This window comes from Mobula hypostoma, chromosome 10, assembly GCF_963921235.1.
Source record: "Mobula hypostoma chromosome 10, sMobHyp1.1, whole genome shotgun sequence".
Classification (NCBI taxonomy): domain Eukaryota; kingdom Metazoa; phylum Chordata; class Chondrichthyes; order Myliobatiformes; family Myliobatidae; genus Mobula; species Mobula hypostoma.
Window position 1 is genome coordinate 95,336,398 of NC_086106.1, and position 24,394 is coordinate 95,360,791.

General features: G+C 39.7%; 1 protein-coding gene across 1 annotated transcript in view; it reads right to left on the reverse strand.

Moving 5' to 3' along the window:
* The window catches only part of LOC134352563 (V-set and immunoglobulin domain-containing protein 1-like), a 36,438-nt gene that overhangs the window by 6,299 nt on the left and 5,745 nt on the right, over positions 1-24,394 (reverse strand). Inside the window, exons 3-6 of the mRNA XM_063059818.1 lie at positions 16,244-16,442; positions 11,368-11,523; positions 10,767-10,886; positions 9,131-9,269 (exon numbers count right to left, since the gene is read on the reverse strand). Of these exons, the coding sequence (XP_062915888.1) occupies positions 9,131-9,269; positions 10,767-10,886; positions 11,368-11,523; positions 16,244-16,442 (614 nt within the window). The remainder of the gene's footprint in view (positions 1-9,130; positions 9,270-10,766; positions 10,887-11,367; positions 11,524-16,243; positions 16,443-24,394) is intronic.

Below are 24,394 nucleotides of genomic sequence, written 5' to 3' on the forward strand. Positions count from 1 at the left end.
TATAGACACATTTTTGACCTAATGGTCAGTTCTCGAGGGGTAGTAATTTGTGGAGGGGATTTTAATATTAGATTAAATCCTATATTAGATTCTTCAAGAATAGCTACTCAGAATAAACCTCTGACTCGGAAAGTGAATTCATTGATGGAGGAGTTGGGAATTATAGATGTCTGGAGGGAATTACACCCTACTAGTAAAGATTATACATATTACTCTTTCCCTCATTCAGCCTATTCAAGGATAGACTATTTCTTTATCTTTAATACAGATAGACTCAGGATAAAAAACTGTAATATTGCAACAATTGATCTGTTGGATCATAGCCCAGTCTCTATGTCTCTAATCCTGGAAAGGAAAATGAGGAAAACACTATGGAGGCTAAACTTACATACACTTAATAACCCAAAAGTAATGGAGAGATTAAGGAGAGAAATCAAAGAATATGCAGCTTTCAATGGTCCTCGACTAATTCTTTGACTTGGAGAGAACATTGTTGGAAAAACATTGTAAGATACTTCAAGACCCCATATCAGGAAAAATATAAAGATACAAATGTGATGTGTTGGAGAAGGTGCGGCTCCAAGGAGGCAAATCATTTTCATATTTTCTGGGATTGCCCTAAATTAAGTCTATTTTGGGAAGGTATTCATAGAACATTAGTTAAGGTACTTAGGTCCCAGATACCTCTGAACTTTGAGATGCTCTATTTGGGGCATGTATTGTTCCTTGAACAGAAGGAAGATATAAAGTTGCTGCAGGCCCTCTTAGCGGCAAGTAAGAAATCAATCACTAGAAAATGGCTAAATCCAATACCACCTACATTAGAAGATTGGTACGAAATTATCTTGGAAATATTTAAAATGGAAAAGTTGACTTACTCCCTGAGAACTCAAAAAGAAACATTTTATCAAATCTGGAATAAATGGATTGAATATATAACCCCAATGCGAGCAGACTTAAGATGACTCTCCTAATGATTTATATTGCTCTTCTCATCAACACAGTAATATTGCTAACGTAAGCACCCCTAGTCTAAATGTTTGTTGTTTTTTTTTGGAAAATAGAGAATTAACACAAGTAAAGGGAAAGATTTGGGAAAGGGATAAAAAAAATGAAAAAAATTAAGTAAATAAGTACATAGGGATTGGATAATTATGTCTGCGGGCAGGAACAAGCACGAACAAATTGGGATATAAACACCTACAATGGTTGGTATATAGGCTTGTATGCAACATTTTGGACCAGTGGAAATGGTCCAGAAGGGTTGTATGGAAACTATTATTACCATTTTTCTTAACAACTAATTTCATTACTTAGCCTAATAGGTTAGATTTACCACAGTACATAATTATCTATTTAAATGTTTATTTTGCTTTTATATCATCTCAATGTGTACTTAAGAATGTATAAATAATTGTAGTTTTATACATATAAAAAAATGGAAAAGGTTATATGTGTGAAAAAAGTACATGATAATTGTGAACTCCTTATCCAAATAAAAATAAAATTAAAAAAAAAGAATTTTATACGTTTCAATAAGATCCCCCCCTCAGTCTTCTAAATTCCAGAGAGTATAAGCCTAGTTGATCCAGTCTTTCATCATATGAAAGTCCTGCCATCCCAGGAATCAATCTGGTGAACCTTCTTTGTACCCCCTCTATGGCAAGAATGTCTTTCCTCAGATTAGGGGACCAAAACTGCACACAATACTCTAGGTGTGGTCTCACCAAGGCCTTGTACAACTGCAGTAGTACCTCCCTGCTCCTGTACTTGAATCCTCTTGCTATGAATGCCAGCATACCGTTCGCCTTTTTCACCGCCTGATGTACCTGCATGCCCACTTTCAATGACCGGTGTACAATGACACCCAGGTCTCATTGCACCTCCCCTTTTCCTAATCGGCCACCATTCAGATAATAATCTGTTTTCCTGTTCTTACCACCAAAGTGGATAACCTCACATTTATCCACATTAAGTTGCATCTGCCATGAATTTTCCCACTCACCTAACCTATCCAAGTCACCCTGCATCCTCTTAGCATCCTCCTCACAGCTAACACTGCCGCCCAGCTTCGTGTCATCTGCAAACTTGGAGATACTGCATTTAATTCCCTCGTCTAAGTCATTAATATATATTGTAAACAACTGGGGTCCCAGCACTGAGCCTTGCAGTACCCCACTTGTCACTGCCTGCCATTCTGAAAAGGTCCCGTTTATTCCCACTTTTTGCTTCCTGTCTGCCAACCAATTCTCTATCCACATCAATACCATACCCCCAATACCGTGAGCTTTAAGTTTGTGTGGGACCTTGTCAAAAGTTTTCTGAAAATCCAAATATACCACATCCACTGGTTCTCCCTGATCCACTCTACTAGTTACATCCTGAAAAAATTCTGAGATTCGTCAGACATGATTTTCCTTTCACAAATCCATGCTGACTTTGTCCGATGATTTCACTGCTTTCCAAATGTGCTGTTATCACATCTTTGATAACTGACTCTAGTAGTTTCCCCACCACTGATGTCAGGCTTACCAGTCTATAATTCCCCGGTTTCTCTCTCCCTCCTTTTTTAAAAAGTGGGGTTACATTAGCCACCCTCCAATCCTCAGGAACTAATCCAGAATCTAAAGAGTTTTGAAAAATTATCACTAATGCATCCACTATTTCTTGGGCTACTTCCTTAAGCACTCAGGGATGCAGACCATCTGACCCTGGGGATTTATCTGCTTTCAATCCCTTCAATTTACCTAACACCACTTCCCTGCTAACATGTATTTCCCTCAGTTCCTCTATCTCACTGGACCCTCGATCCCCTACTATTTCCGGAAGATTATTTATGTCCTCCTTAGTGAAGACGGAACCAAAGTAGTTATTCAATTGGTCTGCCATGTCCTAGTTCCCCATGATCAATTCACCTGTTTCTGTCTGTAAGGGACCTACATTTGTCTTAACCAATCTTTTTCTTTTCACATATCTATAAAAGCTTTTACAGTCAGTTTTTATGTTCCCTGCCATCTTCCTCTCATGAACTTTTTTCCCTTTCCTAATTAAGCCTTTTGTCCTCCTCTGCTGAACTCTGAATTTCTCCCAGTCCTCAGGTGAGCCACTTTTTCTGGCTAATTTGTATGTTTCTTCTTTGGAATTGATACTATCCCTAATTTCCCTTGTCATCCACGGGTGCACTACCTTCCCTGGTTTATTCTTTTGCCAAACTGGGATGAATAATTGTTGTAGTTTATCCATGCAACCATTAAATGCTTGCCATTGCATATCCTCCGTCAACCCTTTAAGTATCATTTGCCAGTCTATCTTAGCTAATTCACGTCTCATACCTTTAAAGTTACCCTTCTTTAAGTTCAGAACCTTTGTTTCTGAATTAACTATATCACTCTTCATCCTAATGAAGAATTCCACAGTATTATAGTCACTCTTACCCAACGGGCCTCGCACGACAAGATTGCTAACTAACCCTTCCTCATTGCTCAATACCCAGCCCAGAATGGCCTGCTCCCTAGTTGGTTCCTCGACATGTTGGTTCAGAAAACTATCCTGCATACATTCCAAGAAATTCTGTTCCTCAGCACCCTTACCAATTTGGTTCACCCAATCTATATGTAGATTGAAGTCACCCATTATAACTGCTGTTCCTTTATTGCACGCATTTCTATTTCCTGTTCAATGCCATCCCCAACCTCACTACTATTGTTAGGTGGCCTGTACACAACTCCCACCAGCGTTTTCTGCCCCTTAGTGTTATGCAGCTCTATCCATATCGATTCCACATCCTCCCGGCTAACGTCCTTCCTTTCTATGGCGTTAATCTCCTCTCTAACCAGCAATGCAACCCCACCTCCTTTTCTTTCGTGTCTATCCCTTCTGAATATTGAATATCCCTGAATGTTGAGCTCCCATCCTTGGTCACCCTGGAGCCATGTCTCTGTGATCCCAACTATATCATGTTCATTAATAACTATCTGCACATTCAATTCATCCACCTTGTTACGAATGCTCCTTGCATTGACACACGAAGCCTTCAGGCTTGCTTTTACAACACTCTTACCCCTTATACAATTATGCTGAAAAGTGGCTCTTTTTGATTTTTGCCCTGGATTTGCCAGCCTGCCACTTTTACTTTTCACCTTACTACTTTTTGCTTCTACCCTCATTTTACACCCCTCTGTCTCTCTGCACTTGTTCCCATCCCCCTGCCACATTAGTTTAAATCCTCCTGAACAACATTAGCAAACGTTCCCCCTAGGACATTGGTTCCAGTCCAGCCCAGGTGCAGACCGTCCTGTTTGTACCGGTCCCACCTCCTCCAGAACTGGTTCCAATGCCCCAGAAATTTGAATCCCTCCCCCTTGCACCATTTTTCAAGCCATGTATTCATCTGATATATCCTCCTATCTCTACTCTGACTAGCACATGGCACTGGTAGTAATCCAGAGATTATTACCTTTGTGGTCCTACTTTTTAGTTTATTTCCTAACTCCCTAAATTCAGCTTGTAGGACCTCATCCTGTTTTTTACCTATATCGTTGGCACCTATATGCACCACGCCCATTGGCTGTTCACCCTCCCACTCCAGAATGTCCTGCAGCCGCTCAGAGACATCCTTGACCCTTGCACCAGGGAGGCAACATACCCTCCTGGAGCCTTGTTTGCAGCCGCAGAAATGCCTATCTATTCCCCTTACTTTGCTAATAGTGTTCATGAAACATTATGCTGATGGACCTTGAGTATGTGACAAACTGCAGAAAGACAAATGGATGTGTTTACTGGAAGAATGCCAAGTACACTGGTTAAGCATACTAATAAAATGTACTTTGTCTTTGAACTGGTGCAGGTAGAAAACACTTGTGTGTAAAGGAATGATTATGTTGTCTGTTTCTTTTAAGTTATCACCGGCTCATGTGCGGTGATGGTCTTTCCTTGCAGCAGGTAAAATAAACGTGCATATTATTGATCCACTGAGTGAATTGTTGTTCGTTATAAGATGTAGTGGAAAGGTGCTCAACAAAACTTGGAGGCTCCATCAAGATTGCATGTTTAGGTGCGGGAGTGGACCAAAAGGGATTCTGGTGACCACCATCTCCCAGGGAAACTCTGGTGGAGGAGTGATCACCAAAACACAAGTTTGCTTTTTGCTCTGTGTGGCCTTTCCAGGCGAGTAGCAAATGTTGGGTTCTGTCCCACTTTTGTTCAATACGTTGCGATCTGAGCAACTGTATATTGAGTGGATCAGTTTCTCTCTCGATGATTCTGACACTTTCAGCACAGTGACCAGTAACATATCAGTATCAATGATTAGATCTGAATGTTAAGAGTGTCAGGGACACCTATGGCATCAGGGACGCACCAAATCCATATGGTAAGAGTATTAGGGACAGCCAAGATCTAGCATTACAGATGCACCGGTGCTGGTAAAAAGAGTAAGTAAGAGTGGGATTTGTGGAAACTGAGCTCATAAATTTAATCCCTAGAGGATGCTCCAGTGAACAAAAGAAAGAGAAGGTACAGTAAGCAGTGTGAGGAAGAGAGAGTAGAAATTGGTAGTAATTGGACGAGGGGAGTCCTTCCCTGTCGCAAGCAAAGGGACATCAGTATGGTTTAAGTTTAATAATTACAGGAAGGAATTTGTGGATGAATTATGGATGGGAACCAAGGGGAGTATATTGACCTTAGATGGCAGGAAAATTATGGACCATGATAGAAGAACTGCCTGACCCAGAGACAGGTTTGAAAAAAGCTATTCAGAAACTTAAAAACTATTGTTTAGTATCACAAACCTAATGGTATGGATTTGGAAACCTTAATGAGGGCATTATTAGGCCGCAGATTTGAATTTTATGAGGTTACATTTTCAGGGCTTTCAAGAACACTGTAACGGTGCCAGGCGAGGACCTGCCACCATGCGAAATAAAGATTTTTATAAAAATATGTACAATGCATTATATGCAGCCTTTCCTAAAAAGGCTAATTAGTCTAAGATTATGGAGACCCACCAAGGTAGAGGTGAGTCACACCAAGATAGAGAAGGCAGATGTATGGGGTTGAGTGGGATCTGGGATCAGCCATAATGGAATGGCAGAGCAGACTTGATGGGCTGAATGGCCTAATTCTGCTCCTATGATTTATGGTTTTATAGCTTTGGAGAAAAAAGCAAATAAAGCCATATATGCCTTTGATCAAACCCAACAGCATTAACCAAGCTGTTGACAGAACTGATGGTTGGTTGTACAGTAGCAGCGCAGAACAGAATGGCTTTGGATTTCATTCTATCCAGAAAAGGGGGCACTTGTTTTCTGTAATTACGTTATCTATCAAATCAGAAAATATAACTATCTTGGCAAATCACATCTGAGAAGCCACCAAAGAGATTCAGAAATTAAGGCTCCAATCACAAACAGGAGAAAATCTGCAGATGCTGGAAATCCAAGCAACACACGCGAAATGCTGGAGGAACTCAGCAGGGCAGGCAGCACCTATGGAAAAGAGTACAGTCAAAGTTTCGGGCCGAGATCCTTCATCAGGACTGAGAAATTAGGGGATCAGTATCGCAACTATTGCACTCTCAGAGGTGGCTGACACCATTTGGGATGCTAGGAGGATTCTATATTATGGTTTCACTGTTGGTTTTATAATGATGACTGTTATTCTTCTACAATATTTGTGTGAAATAACAGGATATAGGAGAGGATATTAAGGAAAAGAATGGGTACTCATTGAAATTTTGGGGCTGGGATTTGAAACTGCATCGTTGCTTTATACACAGTACATTTATAAGCGTATTTCAGTTACTGTATTTGGTGAAATGTAGTGTTGTCATGAAATGACAAGAAGGAAATAATGTGGAAATATACTTGCAATAACAAAGTGGCATTTTTGTCTGTAACAAAGTAGAACCCATATTGTACCAGAGTGCTTTGCTAATACTGTCCATGCAAAATTATGCTGATGGACCTTGAGTACATTACAAACTGCAGAAAGACAAGTTGATTTGGTTACTGGAAGAATGCCAACCACACTAATTAAGCAGACTAATAAAATGCACCCTGTCCTTGAACTGATGCAGGTAGGAGTGTATAAAGGAATGATTACACTATCACCAGCTCTTATGCAGTGGTGTCTTCCCTCGCTACAGGTAAAGTATATGGTTTTTATTTGTTACTTTCCCCAAAGCCAATACCATATTAATCAGTTCCCGGGAAAGTCTAGCAGTCCCATATCCTGGAAAGGCAATCATCCAGCATCTCTTGACCCAATCTGAGTTATTTGTTATAAGACATAGTGGAAAGGTGCTCAACACAAGAAGATGGTTCTACAATACTTCGAGGAGAGGAAGGCATGATAAAGTGCAAATGTAGTCATAGTTATCCATTGCAACCAAGGAAGGCCCCAATTTGTGACAAATACTCGAGCACTGGATCTGGACTTCTGAGGTCAAGAGAGTGAAATTGTGCCAAAAAGTGGCTTTTCCACTTTAAAAACTCTCCCACACACAGATATGACAGACAACCACACGCTGCTATATTCTATTGATTGACTGTAAATGAACAAAATTCGCGCAGACACATAGCACAGATAACGTATTGCGTTCATACAGTACTTTCGATGATTGCATCCTCCAAATCTTCATTTTCATTCTAACATTCAAGATGATTATCAATACCTTCAAATTCTTCATAGTTCCTAACTCGTTGGAGTAGTGAAATCATTTCATTTTCACTCCTGGCTGTTCCTGTCATCTCTAAGACTGAATGCTTGAAGCCACAGTGAGTAAAACAACTCTAAATGATCTTACTGCATATTTCTCGGCAACTATCAACGACAAAAATCACTATCTTTTAAACACAAACACATGCAAATGACACCACTTAAAAAAGCACTTGCTCTAAGCACGGTATATCGTTTAACTGCCATACAAGTTCATGCGATTGACAGTAGTTAGAAACTGTTTGGCAACAGTCTCCTGTCCCAATTAAGCAGCATAGTATCCGAAATAAACAAAGGAAATCCCGGTTGTTTTCTTAATTAGTTTGGTTAATGGACCAATTAACCAGAATCTACTTGTATATGGAATGAGCTACCAGAGGAGGGGTTGAAGCAGATACAATAGTATCTTTTAAGAAGCACTTGGGTGGGTACATGGAGGGGTTGGGCAAGGGAGTGCAGGAAATTGGGACTAGCTAATTGTGGTACTGTGGTTGACATGAACTGATTGGGCCAAAGGGCATGTATCTGTGCTGTACTCCTCCATGACTCTAAATGGCCTAGGAGTGGAATAAGTTGACCCCTATCAGACACAACCATCTACACACCAGAGATACTGCAGAAGGTGGCAATCTTTGAGCAACACACACAGAGTTCTAAAGGAACCCAGCAAGTCAGGCAGCATCTACGGAGGGGAATGAACAGTCAACGTTTAGGGCTGAGACTCTTCATGAATAGAAGTCCTAAAACGAAGGGTGAAAGGTGTTAACATTGACTGTTTATTCCCTTCCATAGATGTTACCTGACTTGGTAGGTTCTTCCAGCATTTTGTGTATGAAGTACAACCATCTTCATTCCATTATTGGAGTGCTCTCTCCTTGTCGGCCATCAACGTGGTTTTACCAGGGTGTCTTGATGTTACATCCAATCAAATGCTACTGTGATGCCACCTTCACTGTTAAGAATTCAGTTCTTTGATCCATGTTCAAACACCCCACAGTCCTGGTTACACCCGAACTGAGCATTAAAGACACTAGAGTGCTGCTTAATACATGTCAATGGCACCTTTCAAAAGTTTTCTGATGATTGAGGTTAAACTGTTTGGATTGTCAGTTTGATTTGGATCCAATTTGGATTTGTTCGGGCACCCGTGGAAGTTATTTATCTGGATAATTTCCCATGTTGTCCAGTAGAGGTCAATGTTGTACCTTTATCACAACAACGGTGAGGGGCAGCTAGCTTTGGGGAACACTGCGGCTGGGGTGCTGCCTGCTCCCCACGTGAATCATAGAAAAAACAAACTTCTGGTTCCTTTCACTTCTGCTCATGAAAACAGACAACACACACAGAAAACCAAGTATTTCTTTCGGGATAAAATATGAAATATTTGGCACAACACAGTAAAAGTAACACTCACTGTAGTTCAGTTCCTTTTTGCACATTTTGCTTTGCCTTTTTCTTTGCTTTCTTTGTAACCACCCAGATGATAATTCCAATGACCGCTGCAATCAGAACTGCCCCCACAATACCTCCTATAATGGCATCATTGTCCGAGTCTGGAGTAAAAGGGAGAAACGAGCAACAGATAATCATTTGATCCATCCAGTCTGTCTGTTCAGAGGAGGAATTGCTCAATGCAGCTGTTCTAAGGTCTTGTTATTCTTCGCACCTTGGTCTGCCATTGTGCTATTGCGAGCTAAGGTTAGATAATGAATGAATGAGAAACCAACATGCTCACTATAAAGTTACAGAATTCCACTGTGTTATTTTAGCTCAGTTTAAACTCAAGTCTTTCAAACACTAGTCTGCCAAAAGAATTTTAGCCAAATAATAATAAATATGTACAGTAAGTAACCAATCTTTTTTTGTGTTCCTTTATCGCTGGAGACCTGAAGTTAAACGTGAAACATTTGTGCTCTGATTATGTCCCAACATTCCTTTGGCAGGCATAACAACAATGTAAAGCTTACTAGATATTATTAATTACGTGAACTAATATGTATTAAAGGGATTCATAATATTGATGCCAAACAGCCGCACAAACACCTCTAAACAGTTTTATAGAATGTTCAAAATTAAAATTTTATGTGAAAAGATTGTATCATGGGCTTGGTACCAGGAACTGTGGGGAACACCAACTTTTCTTCAGTTGTACTAAAGGATAAATGTTCATGCATGAAAACGCGAAAGGAAAATAAAGATGTTGTCGACTTAAAATTGGACAAGTAAGAACAAGGTCAGCCAGAAATACTTATTTTGTTTATATTAGAACTAAACATTCCAATTTTTTAAATATGTACAATTAATAGATATTCTAGGAAAGTGACATGGTATTGAGATTTTGGATAGGACTTGGCATATTTATTTTCCTCACTTCAATACTTACAAACCAAAATTACTAAAGCTACTTTGAACTCAGATTGTTGAACTTGAATGTTGACAGGAGCACTCTCCTCCAATCCAGAAGTTTACTCTCTTGCAGTTACAGTTCTCATTCTTCTCCTCAAGCACTCTCTAAGTATTTCAAGTTCCATTCTTCCTTCTGTCATAAATGCTACAAATTAATTTGCATCTCTAGAATGAGCAGCAGCTAAGCTCTTATTGTGGAACTCAATATTCCAGTTTAGGATCCTGTAAAACTCCTGGTCTTTCAGTAACTTAATCCTAATGCTCAAAGCAAATTAGGGTCATAAATTTGCTTGCAGAAGCCCTGCTTTTACAATTCTCCATCTCTCGATTTACTCTTTAAAAACATTTCACTCCAGTTAACAGTAGTCATCTTAGCTCATTTGGCACTCCCTATTCATGCCCTAACTTAACAATGAAAGTTTTTAAAAAATTACAGACGTTGCAAATTCCTGTTTAAAAATAGTCAAGCAACACTGAGCAGGTCAGGCAATATCTACGTAAAGAAAAGAGAGTTAGCATTCTGTCTAACAAAGTGCCTTTGACCTGAAATGTTAGCTCTGCCTTCTTTACACAGAGGATGCCTGACCAGCTGACTTTTTTCTGCATTTTATCCCAAACTTGACAAGTTATTGATGGATACTTACTAAATTGTGACAAGTCGACATTGCATGTTTTATTTCCCAATTTGTTGGATGCTATACATTGGTAAATACCATGTTCACTGTCGGAAATATTTGAAATGATCAGCGTTCCAGTCTTTATATCTGAAATAATGAACAAGATGGAAGTCTTTGAAACTACTCAATGATTGAGTAGGAAGAATTATGAAGAAAAAGATGGGGAAGTCCGATATGTATTAAACGTGGCTTAAATACATAGAAACATAGAAAACATACAGCAAAATACAGGCCCTTCAGCCCACAAAGCTGTGCTGAACATGTCCTTATCTTAGAACTACCTAGGCTTTAACCATAGCCCTCTGTTTTTCTAAGCTCCATGTACCCATCCAGGAGTCTCTTAAAAGACCCTATCGTTTCCGCCTCCACCACCGCCGCCAGAAGCCCATTCCACGTACTCACCACTCTCTCTGTAAAAAAACGTACCCCTAACATCTCCTCCGTAGCTTCTTCCAAGCACCTTAAAACTATGCCCTCTCGTGCTAGCCATTTCAGCCCTGGAGAAAAGCCTCTGACTATCCACACGATAGAAATAAAATACTGAAAAGAATTTGCTTCCAATTCTTACCAAGATGACCAGTAATGTTCTGGTGAACATGGTCTACAATTTTCACCCAGTGATATATGGGATCAGGGACACCTTCATCAGAATGGCAGGTTAGGATTGCCGCTCTGGCCTTCACCGGGTGTGGTACAATGCCACATTTTGGCTCTGAGGGTGGAACTGCAATAAAAATTAAACAGCTTTATTAAAATCTCCATCCTGCGAGATAATGGACGTAAAGTTACAGATTATTTCACATTATTCAAAGCTCTTAGGGTATAATTTTTTTCTGTAAAATCTGTGCACTGTTTCTTCATGGAAGGAGTCTACAAATAGTGAAGATTAGAAGGGAAAAAATATCTCCCTTTGGTACTTTTATAAATATTCAAACTTAATCAACAAGCAATGATTTAAAATAAGTTGATTTCTAATTATTTGTGCTGCCTGTAGGAAGAAGGGGCAGTTGAAACAGTTGAGAAATAGATGTTTTCTCCTCTGTGTAGGTCTCTGGTGAGGACCATTGTCATTTCCAGCAAGCAAGAGGGAACTTTGTCTCAATTATTAAGCCATTTAGCTTGTGTTATGTTTATAATTGGCTTTTTGTAAGAATCTTTATGTGGCCAAGAGAGCAGTGCAACTAAAAGCCTCATTTAAGGCAAAGACAAACATGGCTAGTGTGTGCGGATAGAGAGGGAACAACTTTAGATCTAAGAATATAAACTAGAACTGTCCAACTGTGTGCTATTTAGACATATACCATGGATGAGAAGGGACAAATATTTTCTACTAAGGTCTCCATTATTAAATTTAAAGGATTTGGATGTTGTGACACAGGAGTTATTCACCTATAGCACCAAAAGTAGCTAATCCAAATCGCTGAACTCAAACAGTGAAACTGCACCCAACTTAAACTGCTTGGACTTCAGAGACTGGGTTGTTAGCAAATTAGGCTGAGAAGCAGTGAACAGGGATAATTTGCACACTTTTGATCTAGGCTGAATAGACTGCCATTTGTAATAGACTCAAGATGGCAGTTCGGATTAATTTAAGTGGCCGATGTTGAAGATTATCCAGGAGGTTGCTGGCTGCTCCCTATACAAGCGATTGCATGTTTTACAACTATTGCATAGCTGGTAAGGACAGGATGCATGTAAAGAACAGCTACAGTAACCCTGAAGTTATTTGAGCTCGACACACTTATGTGTTGAACCTGTGTATTTCAGAGTACAGTAATTTGAGTTTAAAGCCCACAGACTGTGTGGAAATAGACAGTCAACATGTCAGGAGAAAGTGGAATGGACATTCAGTCCAGAAGAAGGATCTCAGTTCGAAGTGTCGTCTGCCCATTCCCCTCCACAGATGCCGCCTGACGCACTGAGTTCCTCCACCAGATTTCAGCAGCTGCTGGCACTAATGTCTTAAATCCTACAGTGGTTGTTTGAGGTTATGCCAGTTTTAATAAATGTAGAATTAAAAATACAAGTACTATTAAAGGTAACCTTGAAGCGGTTGGTTGTCATAAAAATTCAACAAGCTCTTAAAGTTGTTTAAGCAAAGAAAAGCAGCCCCATCTGCTGATAAAGGCCTATATTGGTCTGACAGGTGCTGTTAGAAATACAGGACTAGACTGGCAACAGCTCTTTAGATTCTATCCCCTTCTCGTGAGAAAATCTCCTCATTCGCTCAACAATATTCAACATAGATTAGATTTAGGCTGTAACTTACATTATTAATTTATTGAGATACAGCATGAAACAGGCCCTACCAGCCCCTCAAGGCACGCCATAGAGCAATCCCCAATGTAACCTTAGCCTAATCACAGGACAATTTACAATGACTAACTGGGACGTCTTTGAACTGTGGGAGAAAACTGGAGCACCCAGAGGAAACCCATGTGGTTATAGGGAGAACGTACAATCTCATTCTGGACAGCGGCGGGAATTGAACCTGAGTCGCTGGTACTGTAAAGCGTTGTGCTAACATGGCACCCCTCCTGCTTCTTAGCATTTTAGTTTAAAGCAAACTACTGAAGACATTGAAAAGCTACAATCAAAACATTAAATTTTGTACTAGGCCATTTAGAACAGAAATGAGGGAATTTTGGCATTGAAATGAAGGGAGTGGTGAATTCTCTCCTGGAGATCTGTAGAGACCCAGTCATTGATTGCAAACGAAAGAGAGACATGATTAGGTTCTAGTATTTTTTTGTCATTCATTCTGTGTGGTTTTTCTTGGTTTTCTTGTGTTTTGTGGATGTCTGCAAAGAGTAAGAATTTCAGGTTGTATACTGTACGCATTCTCTGATATTAAATGGAGCCATTGAAGCATTGATAGATTCTCCAAATATTAAAAGAATGAAGGGATATGGGAACAGGACGTCAAAATATTGTTTGAGGTTTACGATCAGCTTATTCAATGGGAAAGCAACTAGAGGGACTGAATGGCCTACATATGCTCTTATTTCTTGTGTCCCTATATAGATTCCTCGGGCAATGGGACAGAATTAACATTTCAGGTTAATGAATAGTTTGACAGAATAGGAGAAAGTATAGAGATAAAGCAAGTTTTGGCCTTAAGGGAATTGAGATGTTAACTAGCAGAAAGGCGATTGTATAAGGAAATCAAAAAGATGAACAAATAAAGAACTAATTATAACATAGGAACAATTGTGTGTTTACGTTCCTAGAAACTGATGAACCTACAACAAATACTGAATTCTTTCCCAAGTCTGATTATTTGGTGGGATTATGTATCTAATTTACAAACATTTGTAGATATTTTCCCTATATTACTTTTGTTTTTGTATATCCTTTAATCACAAATCTGTTTAGCTGAAGTCCCACAATATGGAGATATATACTATAAAAAAGTTACGTCCTTCCTTTTTGCAACTATCAATTCATAACCATTCCTATATTTGTTCTAGCCTCAACTTTTCACTTCGTACTTTTGTCCTTACGTTATTTTCTCTTTCCTGAATTCCCTTTTCTTGAAACTTAAAACCTTCTTTTTTGTTTTTTCTGCTGAAATTTAATATACTGTAAGAGTGGAGTGAATTATGATCACATGAAATAAACATACCAAATGGAATGCCTTTAGCAATCAGTCTGGGTATACACACAAAATCAACAATTTAAATTTGACAATGGCTTCAAAGTTTGTTCAGGTGTGACCATTCAATCTGGCTGGAAAATGGCAGGCGTCAGGAAATGCTTACAGGGCAGCAGACTGATCACATGATTCAAATGGCTTCGTTTATGCAAGACCAAAGGTCGGACATTTTGTAAGTGTTCTCTGAAACCTGAAGTCATGTCACTGAAATTATCCTGAATTTGTTTTCTTGTTTAATTTAAAAGTAAAACTTTTGCAGTTTTTTTTTGTTTGGGTTTCTCTTTTTTTCTTAGTTTGGCAATAAACCTTGCTTTTCTTCAAGCTATTGAATCAATCTCCTCACGGAAAGAGTGATGATCTTGATATATTTTTGAAATATCAACTATGAACTTCAAAGAAATAACATGGCCAATATTATATAATGCAAAAAATAATGTCAATAAGTGATAAAATAGTTTTGAAAGTCTTTCTCAACTATCCTGACTATTGTAGAACAGGCTGGCCATATTGAGTGAAAGAATTGTAAGATTTTCACTTCATACTTCTGTGTGAACCTCACCCATATTACTAGCAAACAAACATTTTTATTGTAGTACAATTTTTGTCTGAATGATAAAACACCACTCTGTTCCTTATGCCAAACATCTTGTACCAATTGAAAGGCATGTATTGGTCTGAAGCCAAGTCAAAAGAAGTACATTTCCACAAAAACTCTACAGTCAGTAAGAGTTCATTAAGATTTGGAAAGAATGGCTTCAAGTGCCTTACAGAAAAAACATGTTTTATTAGATATAAACAGACAGAGCACCTTGGCGCCAGACAAAGATAGAGAGGAATATCAAAACTATTATTTATCTTTGCAAACTAAATTGTCATGAAATTACAGGATAAATATTTTCCTTCAGTGGGAACTGCATTGGTCCACCTGGGAGATCAACAGATTCAGAATAATTTACCATTAAATTTACAGGTTAAATTAACAGCTTCAAATTCCTCACTGAAGGCTGAGGTGGTAACAAATAAAAATATTTGTGTAATTGAGCAAGAAGGTTCTAAGTATAATTTCAGATCAATATTGAATTAGATACTTTTAGCTGAGTTCCTGCACTGCCTTCAGCCACCCTATAGCTGCAAGGATTCTTAGAATAATTACCATTGGGGAATATGACTTCTTCCAAAGTCACAGTTCAACTACTTGATTTGTGCACTTTAAACCACAGCCCTCGCCTGTTCTTCCACTCTGAACAATTTCCCTGCTTCTGCAAAGTCCAGCCTGAATTATCAGCCTGCAAACCTTGTTTTTTAAGAGGTGGGCTAAAAATTATAAGCAGGAAGTCTGTCACTGGGCGGTGCAGTGTCTTTTAAGTTTTGAATCTTATGTCAGGCATATGCTTAGAATCTACGTAACTCTCATGCGATGGAAGTCTTCTCTGTGTAAAGACTATGACAGTCCTGTGTGAAATGAGATGGGAGATCCTCAAACCAAATCCAGATCTATAGCACAAAAGGTGTCCCTAGACAGAGATGGTTAGCAATGTCATCCAGAAGGGAAATGGGATGGTTGCCATGTGAAGTAGAAAAGATGATGCAGTAATGCACTATATTGGATCTTCTGAGGTTAGAGCTGAGAGTTATTTTAAGGCAGAGACATATGCAAACTATACTTGCTCAGACACTGGATAATTGCAATAAAATGTGTTCCAAATTCTACTATTAACATCTCACATCATGAAGAGCACAACACTTAGGGAGAAAGACTTTATAACAGTGAAGATGAGTGGTGCACTACCAAAAACTGTGAGTATGACTGATCCAATGTTGTTGCCTTGAAAGTCCGGTGGATTGTCAACTTCGCAGATGTAAATCCCAGAGTCGGAAGGACTCAGTTTTTCAATGGTAATGGACGCATTTCCTGGATTTCGTGCTGCCAATAGCCTGCCTTTGAATTCTGGACTTATAAACGTCACATTGCCACCAAAATAGTAGATCTGTAAAGGAAGACAAGCAGTCACAATATGCACAGTCAGTCTTAACTCTCAGCATGCTTGTAAAGCTGAGACCCACAACAGCAAGAACTGGACATCAACAGATTCATTCTTATCCTCAGAAAGAATCAACCGAGATCAATGCTGTTCTTGAGATGAGACCCATTCAGGGGAAAGTAGGTGCTTCTAATAAAAATAGTCAGTATGCATATTTCCTGGGACAATTCCAGACTGCAGCCTTTGCAGTGCAATTGGTACCTACTGCACCATCGTGTCAAATAACCCAAACTTAACACCTTCACTCCAAATAGAGCTATTTGACAAACTTGTTTTATGAAGAATGCAGCTCCTAAACTGTTCTCAACTAAGTTAAAAGTTTTATTATTCCATCAGTAACCAATGAAAATATTTTAGATGATCATAATATACGTAAATTAACAGTTAAAATATTTGACATTTATTCTGATCTGCGAAAAGGTCTTCAGGCAAGGGTTTCGAACTGAAAAAAAATCAGAAATCTGTTTAATCTTAAACTAACTGAGTTGAAGAAATGGAGAATTCATGAAGTGGTTCCAGAGGTTAGGAATTTAGCATTGTGTGTTAATTGCACACAACACACCCATTTGTAAATGCGACTGGGGGTGTTTGATAAAAGGGCTGCTGGATATAGCAGTGCTATATGGAATTTCTTTGTTTTGAACCAAATTAAATAACAGCACTGTTTGATTTCTCCTATGAAAAGATACTATTGTTTGAATATTCTCTTTGTGCCAGGCACTATGCATGACAACTCCCTCATAAGGAGATAAAGAGACCACTCTGCATAACTAAGTCTATGGAGACTGGCTTGTTGCTATAAACCACATAACCATATAACAATTACAGCACGGAAACAGGCCATCTTGGTCCTTCTAGTCTGTGCCAAACTCTTACTCTCACCTAGTCCCACCGACCTGCACTCAGCCCATAACCCTCCATTCCTTTCCTGTTCATATATCTATCCAATTTAACTTTAAATGACAACATCGAACCTGCCTCAACCACTTCTGCTGGAAGCTCGTTCCACACAGCTACCACTCTCTCAGTAAAGAAGTTCCCCCTCATGTTACCCCTAAACTTTTGCCCTTTAACTCTCAACTCATGTCCTCTTGTTTGAATCTCTCACACTCTCAACGGAAAAAGCCTATCCATGTCAACTCTATCTATCCCCCTCATAATTTTAAATACCTCTATTAAGTTCCCCCTCAACCTTCTACGATCCAAAGAATAAAGACCTAACTTATTCAACTTTTCTCTGTAACTTAGGAGATGAAACCCAGGCAACATTTTAGTATATCTTCTCTGTACTCTCTCAATTTTATTGAGATCTTTCCTATAATTCGGTGACCAGAACTGTACACAATACTCCAAATTTGGCCTACCAATGCCTTGTACAATTTCAACATTACATCCCAACTCCTATACTCAATGCTCTGATTTATAAAGGCCAGCATACCAAAAGCTTTCTTCACCTCCATATCCACATGAGATTCCACCTTCAGGGAACTATGCACCATTATTCCTAGATCCCTCTGTTCTACTGCATTCTTCAATGCCCTACCATTTACCATGTATGTCCTATTTTGATTAATCCTATCAAAATGTAGCACCTCACATTTATCAGCATTAAAGTCCAACTGCCATCTTTCAGCCCACTCTTCTAAGTGTTCTAAATCTCTCTGCAAGCTTTGAAAACCTACCTCATTATCCACAACTCCACCTATCTTAGTATTGTGACCGGAATACACATAGATTAAGATGTTAGCTGTCCTGTGTGATCAGCAGTTGGTCTGCCACCTGTCTTCAGGAGAGAGAGGGAGATAAGGAAAACAATGGAGCAGCATTTGGAGATGTGTAATGAAGGGAAGGAGAGCTGTCTAGAGCGGCTCCCCCTTTGAACCCTGAACTGTTTGAAGTGATGGACAGGCGATACCCCAGCAGGGGGATAAAAAGGGACAGGTTCGCTAAGGCAGGACACACACGACACCAGAGGTAACGAGAAGCGGTGCGCCTCTCACAAGTCGGTGGAAAGCTTTTGGACAGCTGATCGTGGGATCAAGCCATAAACGCACAGGGTGGAAAGGCACGATCGGCGGGAACCTGGTGTGTGTCCACCCTTGCCTGGGTGCCAGGTTCAGCACAGGGAAACGATTCATATCTGGAAACGGAGGGGTCACGGTCGGTGACCTCAGATGACATCACAAAGGACTCGCCCGACAGCTGACTGCGAAGGTCTGTGTGTGGAAGCTGTGTTGAATATTCATTCGTTTTGCTCTCTCTCCTCCCCCCCCCCACTGTCCATCACCATGGCAACGATTACTGTGAATTGAACTAAATCGAACTGGACTTTGTGTCACTTTGAAAGTGGTCATTTACCCCTAGACAACGTTAGAGCTTGATTAATCTTGTTATCTTAATTCTGTGTACATGTGTGTTTATCATTGCTGAACTGTTGCATTTATTATCCTTTTTGATTAGAGTACTGTGTTGCTTGTTTCTTTAATAAAACTTTCTTAGTTCTAGTAATCCAGACTCCAACTGAGTGATCCATTTCTGCTGGTTTGGCAACCCAGTTACGGGGTACGTAACAGTATCATCTGCATACTTACTAATCTAATTTACAACCCCATCATCCAGATCATTAATGTATATGACAAACAACATTGGACCCAGTACAGGTCCCTGAGGCACACCACTACACACCGTCCTCCAATCTGACACACAGTTATCCACCACTACTCTCTGGCGTCTCCCATACAGCCACTGCTGAATCCATTTTACTACTCCGATATTAATGCCTAACGATTGAACCTTCCTAACTAACCTTCCGTGTGGAACCTTGTCAAAGGCCATAAAAATGCTATCCTCATTCAGCTGAGGAATCTATGAAGAAATTATAGTTAAGGAACGCTGCTCGTCAAAGCCAAGAGAACTCTTCACAGTATGTTGTCCCTTAATGTAAAAGTACGACTGACACACAGAACAGTACGTCAGGAACAGGCCCTTTGACTTTTGTCGTCTGTGCCAACCACGATGCCAAATTAAACTGTCCCATCTGCTTGTACATAATCCAAATTTCTCAATTCTCTGTACGCTTCTATGCGTGTTAAAGTGCCTCACCAGCACCACTATCACGTCAGCTTCTGCTGCCATCACTGGCAGCTCATCTCAGGCACTTAGCACTCTCTGTAAAAAAAACTTACCACACACATTGTCTTTAAACTTCCACCCACTCACCTTAAAACAAAGCCCTCCAGTATTCAACATTTACACCCTGGAAAAAAGTCTTTATCTGTTCTATCTAGGCCTCTCGTAATGATATAAACCTGCATCAGATCTCCCCGCAGCCTCCAAAACTCCAGAGAAAACATCCCAAGTTTGTCCAAACTGACCAAGCTTTTGATAAATCTGCTGTGATTCAAATGCTCACAACAATTTCAAATTTGGTCTTAATTTTAGGGGCAGTTATAGTCAGCAACACATTTGCCCCATTGCAATACTAATCACACGATTTTCGGTAGAACAACATGTTGAAACATATGACTTGTTACCTCCCAATTTATATCTTTTTTTAATTTTTAAAACTGTCAAAGTTTCTCAGGCCATATCCTGTTACCTTATTCAAGAACACTGCTACTTTTGAACGTAGTAAGTTTGGAGCTAGTGATCATTTGGAATGAGGAACTTTGGGTAAGGCCACAATTTTTAAATTCCTGCTCTTCTTTTCCAATCCCTGTCTTCTCCCTCCATCTCTGTAGCTTGGCCCAGCCCAATAACTCTCTATTACTTCAGCATTCAGAGCAATCCATCATAGAATGTCTGGAAGGTGTGGCATTGAGTCTTCTGGGTTTGGAAGATGATAGGTACAATGAAGAGATTCCACTCAGGAACATGTACACATAAAAGCAGGTTAATGACTTTTCCACCCTTTTTCCACCTGTGTTGATCTCCTTCCGTGTTTAGTTTTTCTCTTTTCAAACCATGTCAATCAAGTCCCCCTGCTATAAATTCCAGTTTTGTTGGTTAATCATTGCTCCAATGGCATTGCTCTGTATGTGTAAAATTAATTAACCATTTTTCATTCAAAAGTATAACTCTATCCATTCACATCACTGAACACAGGCTACATTCAATTCAAGAGAAACTGCTCAGATACCAGAGTGTCAATGAAAAGCAGAGGAGTCTTCCTACTTGACCAACAGATTGTGTGGTCATTAAAACATTGCTGCATGTGGGGCCCTGGCCCTTGCAAGTTGGCTATCACAATGTTCTAAGCTCTCTTCTAAAGCACTCAGTGGATGTACAGCTCTTAGGGATGTCCTTAAGCCATGAACACACGAAATAAATGCAAGTCTGTCCTTCTTTACAAGCACAATCAACAGGAATGGAGATTTCCCAAAACATTCAAATAGTTGTCCCATTCTCTTCTTTAAGAACACAAACAATACATTCATCAAGACAATATTTAATAATATATGGGACATTCACTTCACCAATTTTGAAATTAAAATTCTCTTTTGCTTGCATTTTATTGCCATTAAGAATTGCCTTTCTCTGCTATGTAAATTGAATGAAATGAATGCACAGTTAATTCCCTCCTACTTGAACAGTGGCAAATTGCCCAATTTCTGCTGTCGGCTATAGAATGACTTCTGGACTGAAAAACCTTTCTTCATTCTACAAGTGCAGTTTTAAAATTTAGTTTGTTCAGTCTGTTATAATCTTACCAGATCTTATTGTGCTCTTACCCTGTACCTTGTCTACACTGGGACTAGATGAAGTAACTGGCTAAACCAACAGTGGCGATACGAAGACAACAGAACCTACAAATGACTTGCCTCATCAACAAGACCAAGGAGCTCAAGAGAAGGAAACCAGAGGCCCTCATCGGGGTAGCAGAGCTGTCATCATTTCAGAGACCATGTCATGAGCCCAGCACATAAATGCAATTACAAAGAAAGCATGGCAGCACCTCTGCTTCCTTAGATGTTTGAGAAGATTTGGCATGACATCTAAAACTTTGATAAACTTCTATAGGTATGTGGTGGAGTGAATATTGAGTGGTTGCATCATAGCCTGGTATGGAAACATTAATGCCATTGAATGGACAATCCTACAAAAAGTAATGGATACGGGCCAGCCCATCACAGCGAAAGCCGCCCCACCATTACACTACCTACATGGAGAAAAGCAGCATCCATCATCAGAGACCCCCACCACCAGGTCATGCTCTCTTCTCACTGCTTCCATCAGGAAGAAGGTACAGGAGCCTCACACCACCAGGTTCAGGAAAAGTTATTACACCTCAGCTATCAGGCTTTTGAACCAGTGGGGATATCTTCACTGAACACTTCCCACGACCTATCAAGGACTCTTCATCTCATGTTCTCAGTATTTATTGTTTATTTATTATATTTTTCTTTTGAATTTGCACGGTGTGTTTTCTTTTTCACATTGGCTGTTTGTCCATCCTGTTGGGTGCGGTCTTTCATTGATTCTATTGTGGTTCTTGGATTCACTGACTATGCCCACAAGAAAACAAATCTCAGGGTTGTATGTGGTAACATACAAGTACTTTGATAATAAATTTATTTTGAACTTTGAAAGAATGATTATCTGGATGGCATAAATTGTTACTTTTCTTTTGTTAGGCAATGAGCATGCTTGCAAATGTATTTTCCAAAGGCGACTACGTGATTGTAGCTAGGTTGTTCACAGGAAGGTAAGTATGTTGACTTGGTCCATAAAACCATTAGATATAGGAGCCAGAATTTGGCCATATGGCCCATTGAGTCTGCTTCGCCAATTCATCCTGGTTGATTATTTTCCCTCTCAGCCCCAATCTCCTGCCTTCTCTCTGTATCCCTTCATGCCCTGACCAATCAAGAATATATCAACCTCTGCCTTAAATATACATAAAGATGTGGCCTCCATAGCTGCCTGTGGCAAAGGATTCCAGATTCTCCACCCTCTGGCTAAAGAAATTCCTCATCATCTCCGTTTGAAAAAGGACACTCCTCTTCTGAGGCTGTGTCCTCCGGACTTAGACTCTCCCACCATAGGAAACATCTACTCTATCAAAGCCTTTCACCATTTGATAGGTTTCAATGAAGTCACCCTTCATTCAGAATACAGGGCCAGAGCCATCCAATGCTCTTCATATGACAAGCCATTCAAGCCTGGAATCATTTCCATGAACCTCCTTTGAACCCTCTCCAGTGTCAGCCCATCCTTTCTAAGATAAGGGGCCCAAAACTGCTCACAATACTCCAAGTGAGGCCGCACCAGTGCTTTATAAAGTTTCAACATTACATCCTTGACTTAAGAAGCATCATATCTGTGTACATTTTGCAAGCTAATTATGTACCCCATGGACATAAGATTCAAAATGAAGAATTTGGAGGCGTGCTTTACCAACATTGTGTGTTATTAGTCTGTCCACCAACATAGAGACAGAACTTACCTCTGAATGTTGGCTACAAAATCCTCGTTTATCAAATATGTGTGCCGTCTGGGGGCAATGCATCACGCTGCTCTCATCCATAATATAACCAGTAGGACAGGAGCTCTGTTGGATTTGGGTAGAAATGTGCTAGTTGGATAGCTTGCTGTATAATATTTTGTCATACTATGCATTTGAATATCCCACAACATTGATTTAGCTAAATGTATTGCTTTGGATCAATAAAGATGGAATTACAGTAGGTGGTATTAGTTTTGATCTCACTCAGCAATATTCCCTTCTGAGCTCTCCTGAGTGTGTTAAATAATCTGTATACACATCAATAACATGCACCTCCTTTACACCCAGCAAACGGCCAGTGAGTGCAAGCTGTGACTGAATAATTAACAGCATTTTTGGCCTGAAAGATCCACTAGCAATTTTTTTTCTCTTTGAAGAGCAAATGCTGTTTGAAGAGGGCCTGCCTGCTGAATTGACCCAACTATCTGCACCATTGTGGGGCAAGTTAGACCCCTATTCTCAAAACGACTTTTTATACTGTCCAAGCCATTACTTTCAACAAACATTCATACTCATCCCAGCCTATTGTAGAATAAAGAAGTGCTCATTGCATGAACATAGAAATGTCATGAAACCTAAAATTCATCCCAACATGAAAAGATATATGTGAGAAACAAAGGCTTAGGAACTATAAAGGGTCACTTCACCTGCTATATTTAGTAAAATCAAAAACCTTCCTCACTACATTCCATCAGACTGGAGTGCAGATCAGGTGGAGTGGAGGGATGGGGAGCAACAGTGGGGAACAGTATTTTTCTTTAATAATGTCTTTCAAATTATCTTGTAATCTATTGCTTCAGCAACACACATCACTCTTCCCTGTACTATCTGCTGCGATACTTAATGTCTTTCAGTAATGTGACGGTATTGTCCTGTCCAGAGCCCCACACTCAAAAGAAGATTTGAAGCCACATACACAGGTACCGTTACTATATGGAGGTGCTACTGTATCCACCTACTCTTCAAGGGCTAGCTCCGTTCCCTGTCTGGTGTCTGGGGTCAGGTTTGGCTGTAAATGCTAACAGCTTGAGTGGTGGGTCCCACCACCAATTAACCCCCACACCCCCCCCCACTACAGGAGAAGATGCTTCCAGTTGATGAAATAGTTTAAACACAGATATTTCATTTTTAATTATGCACATTCAAATACAGACAAATAATTATTAACACCCACTTAACTCTCACGAAGGATTTCTAATTTCTAAAATATGTTCAATTTACACAAGATATATAAATTACAAAGGATTTACAAATACAGGTATAATTCTTACAAACTAGCATAGTGGTCGCCAACCAGTCGATCACGATCGACCGGTCGGTCTTTGAGACTTTTCCAGTAGATCCCGAAAAAAAATGAAAAATAAATACACAAATACATTATGCCTGATAAACC